At 44.2% G+C, this 1,949-nt stretch overlaps 1 protein-coding gene across 1 annotated transcript in view; it reads left to right on the forward strand.

Annotated features, from left to right (window-relative positions):
- YY1AP1 (YY1 associated protein 1) overlaps positions 1 to 1,872 on the forward strand; it is a gene marked incomplete at its 3' end in the record, with an annotated part of 6,667 nt that extends 4,795 nt beyond the window's left edge. The window contains exons 6-8 of the mRNA XM_010137715.1: positions 640 to 805; positions 971 to 1,121; positions 1,756 to 1,872. Coding sequence (XP_010136017.1) covers positions 640 to 805; positions 971 to 1,121; positions 1,756 to 1,872 — 434 coding nt within the window. The remainder of the gene's footprint in view (positions 1 to 639; positions 806 to 970; positions 1,122 to 1,755) is intronic.
- Between the last annotated feature and the right edge of the window lie 77 nt (positions 1,873 to 1,949).

Here is a 1,949-nt window from a genome sequence, read left to right on the forward strand (position 1 = left end):
GGGGAAGCGTTCACAGGGGGATTTATTTCATGCTGTGCATCCTCCAGACGAGAGGTGGCTGAGCCTGCTGTTTGGGATGATTCCCCCCGCCCCGGCAGGAGGTGTTAGATAAACCCGTCCACTCTTACCGACTGCCGTTTGGCTGCTTAGACTTGCAGCACGGTAAAGCTCGCTATAGGAGCTGTTGACTTTTGTTTGTCATAATCCTGCCATTCATCCTGCTGCTGATGCTTTGAGCTGCAGAAGTCCATCGAGAAACTATGAAACTTGAAATAATTGTTCCAGATGTGCTGGTTAACACAAATCAAGGAAGTATTCCCTTCACTGGAGTATTTCAGTAAAAAAAAAAAGCTCCAAACTGTTGGTTTCAAATGTTTGGTTTGTGATATTTCTGCTACCTAAAGAGTGAACTCATAAGCAGAGCTTTTTACAAGTGTTTTTTCATTACACAACAAAAGAAAAGATGGAAGGGAAAAGTAATTTTCCTTTCCTGATGTAAACTTAAGGACAAAACCTAAGAAATAGGGAATTCTGAAAACCAGGGTGAAAGTCTCTCTCGTTTTGAAGTGAAGGGAGTAGAATACTGTTGTCAAGATCACTTGTGAAAAGCATTATTTGTCCTTGAGTATGTCTACCCTTACCTGTTAATTCTTCCCACAGCCAATGAATTTCCATGTTTGCCAAAGCAAGTGGCGTGGATTTTGGCAACAAGAAGAGTCTTCATGTATCCTGAGCTACTGCCAATATGCTCCTTGAAAGCAAACCCTCCCAGGGACAAGATTATCTTCACCAAGGCAGAGGACAAGTAGGTGCTTAGAGTTTTTGAATAAAACGCGTACAAATGAGACTCCTTCGTTCAGGGGAATTTCTAGGACGCAGACTTTGGGGGTGTCGCTGTATTGTGCAGTCTGCTCTACCGCCTGAAAGACTGTTTATCTTCTTTTTTTTGTTTGTTTCCTCCTTCCTTCAGTTTACTAGCTTTAGGTTTGAAACATTTTGAAGGAACAGAGTATCCAAAGCCTTTGATCAGCAAGTATCTCTTGCCAACCAAAACTGCCCACCAGCTTACAGTACGCATCAAGAATCTCAATATGAACAGAGCCCCTGATAACATCATCAGAGTAAGTGATGCGGATCGTGGTACTTCTGGTACTTCTCAGATTTGTGTGTCTGGTTGCTGTCTGTTCCGAGGATCTTTCTGTGTATGTGCTGACACTTTCTTAAAAGAAAAAGTTACCCTTTTGTTAGCAGTGAGGATTTCTTCAAGAAGACCTTACCCTCTGTCCTTCCCAAGTACTTCTGTTACTGTTTGGACTCTTCAGAGCCCAGCACTTGCCGACAGTCGTAGCACAAGTGCAGCTTCGGTAATGCTGACAAATTCATACAAATAAACTTTGAAGTAGTGAAGCTTAAACAGACGTGCTCTCTCCAGTCAGGCTGGAGGTCCAGCTGGCCAAGTTCCTGTCCTGTAAGAACCAGAAACCCTTAAAGCAAGTACGCCCACACATCTGCTAGAACTTTGTGCTTTCTTTTGAGAGAAACCAGGATGACAGAGAGCTCTTTCTTGTTCAGCCTTTACTATTCTTTTTTAATGTCTCTGTGGGTAGTACCTGGTGAAAGTAGTAGTGATGAGAATTGCTGTATTCACATGAACGCTTTTACAGAGCACGAGCCTTATGCTGCGTCCCAGCAGTTACTGGCCAGGTGATCTGACCGCGGTTCTCCTTTCTTATCTTCCCTCCTGTCTCCACGCAGTACTATAAGAAGACAAAGCAGTTGCCCGTTCTGTTCAAGTGCTGTGAAGAAGTCCAGCCCAATGAGTGGAAGCCACCTGTGGAGAGAGAAGAACATCGCCTCCCATTCTGGCTAAAGGTAGGTCCTGCTATTCTTCACCCAACAGAGGGGGGTGGTGGTGGTTGTTTTCTGGTTGATTTCTTGTGGGGGGTTTG

The sequence above is a fragment of the Buceros rhinoceros genome, unplaced genomic scaffold (assembly GCF_000710305.1).
Source record: "Buceros rhinoceros silvestris isolate BGI_N320 unplaced genomic scaffold, ASM71030v1 scaffold25786, whole genome shotgun sequence".
In the NCBI taxonomy this organism is placed as follows: Eukaryota; Metazoa; Chordata; class Aves; order Bucerotiformes; family Bucerotidae; genus Buceros; species Buceros rhinoceros.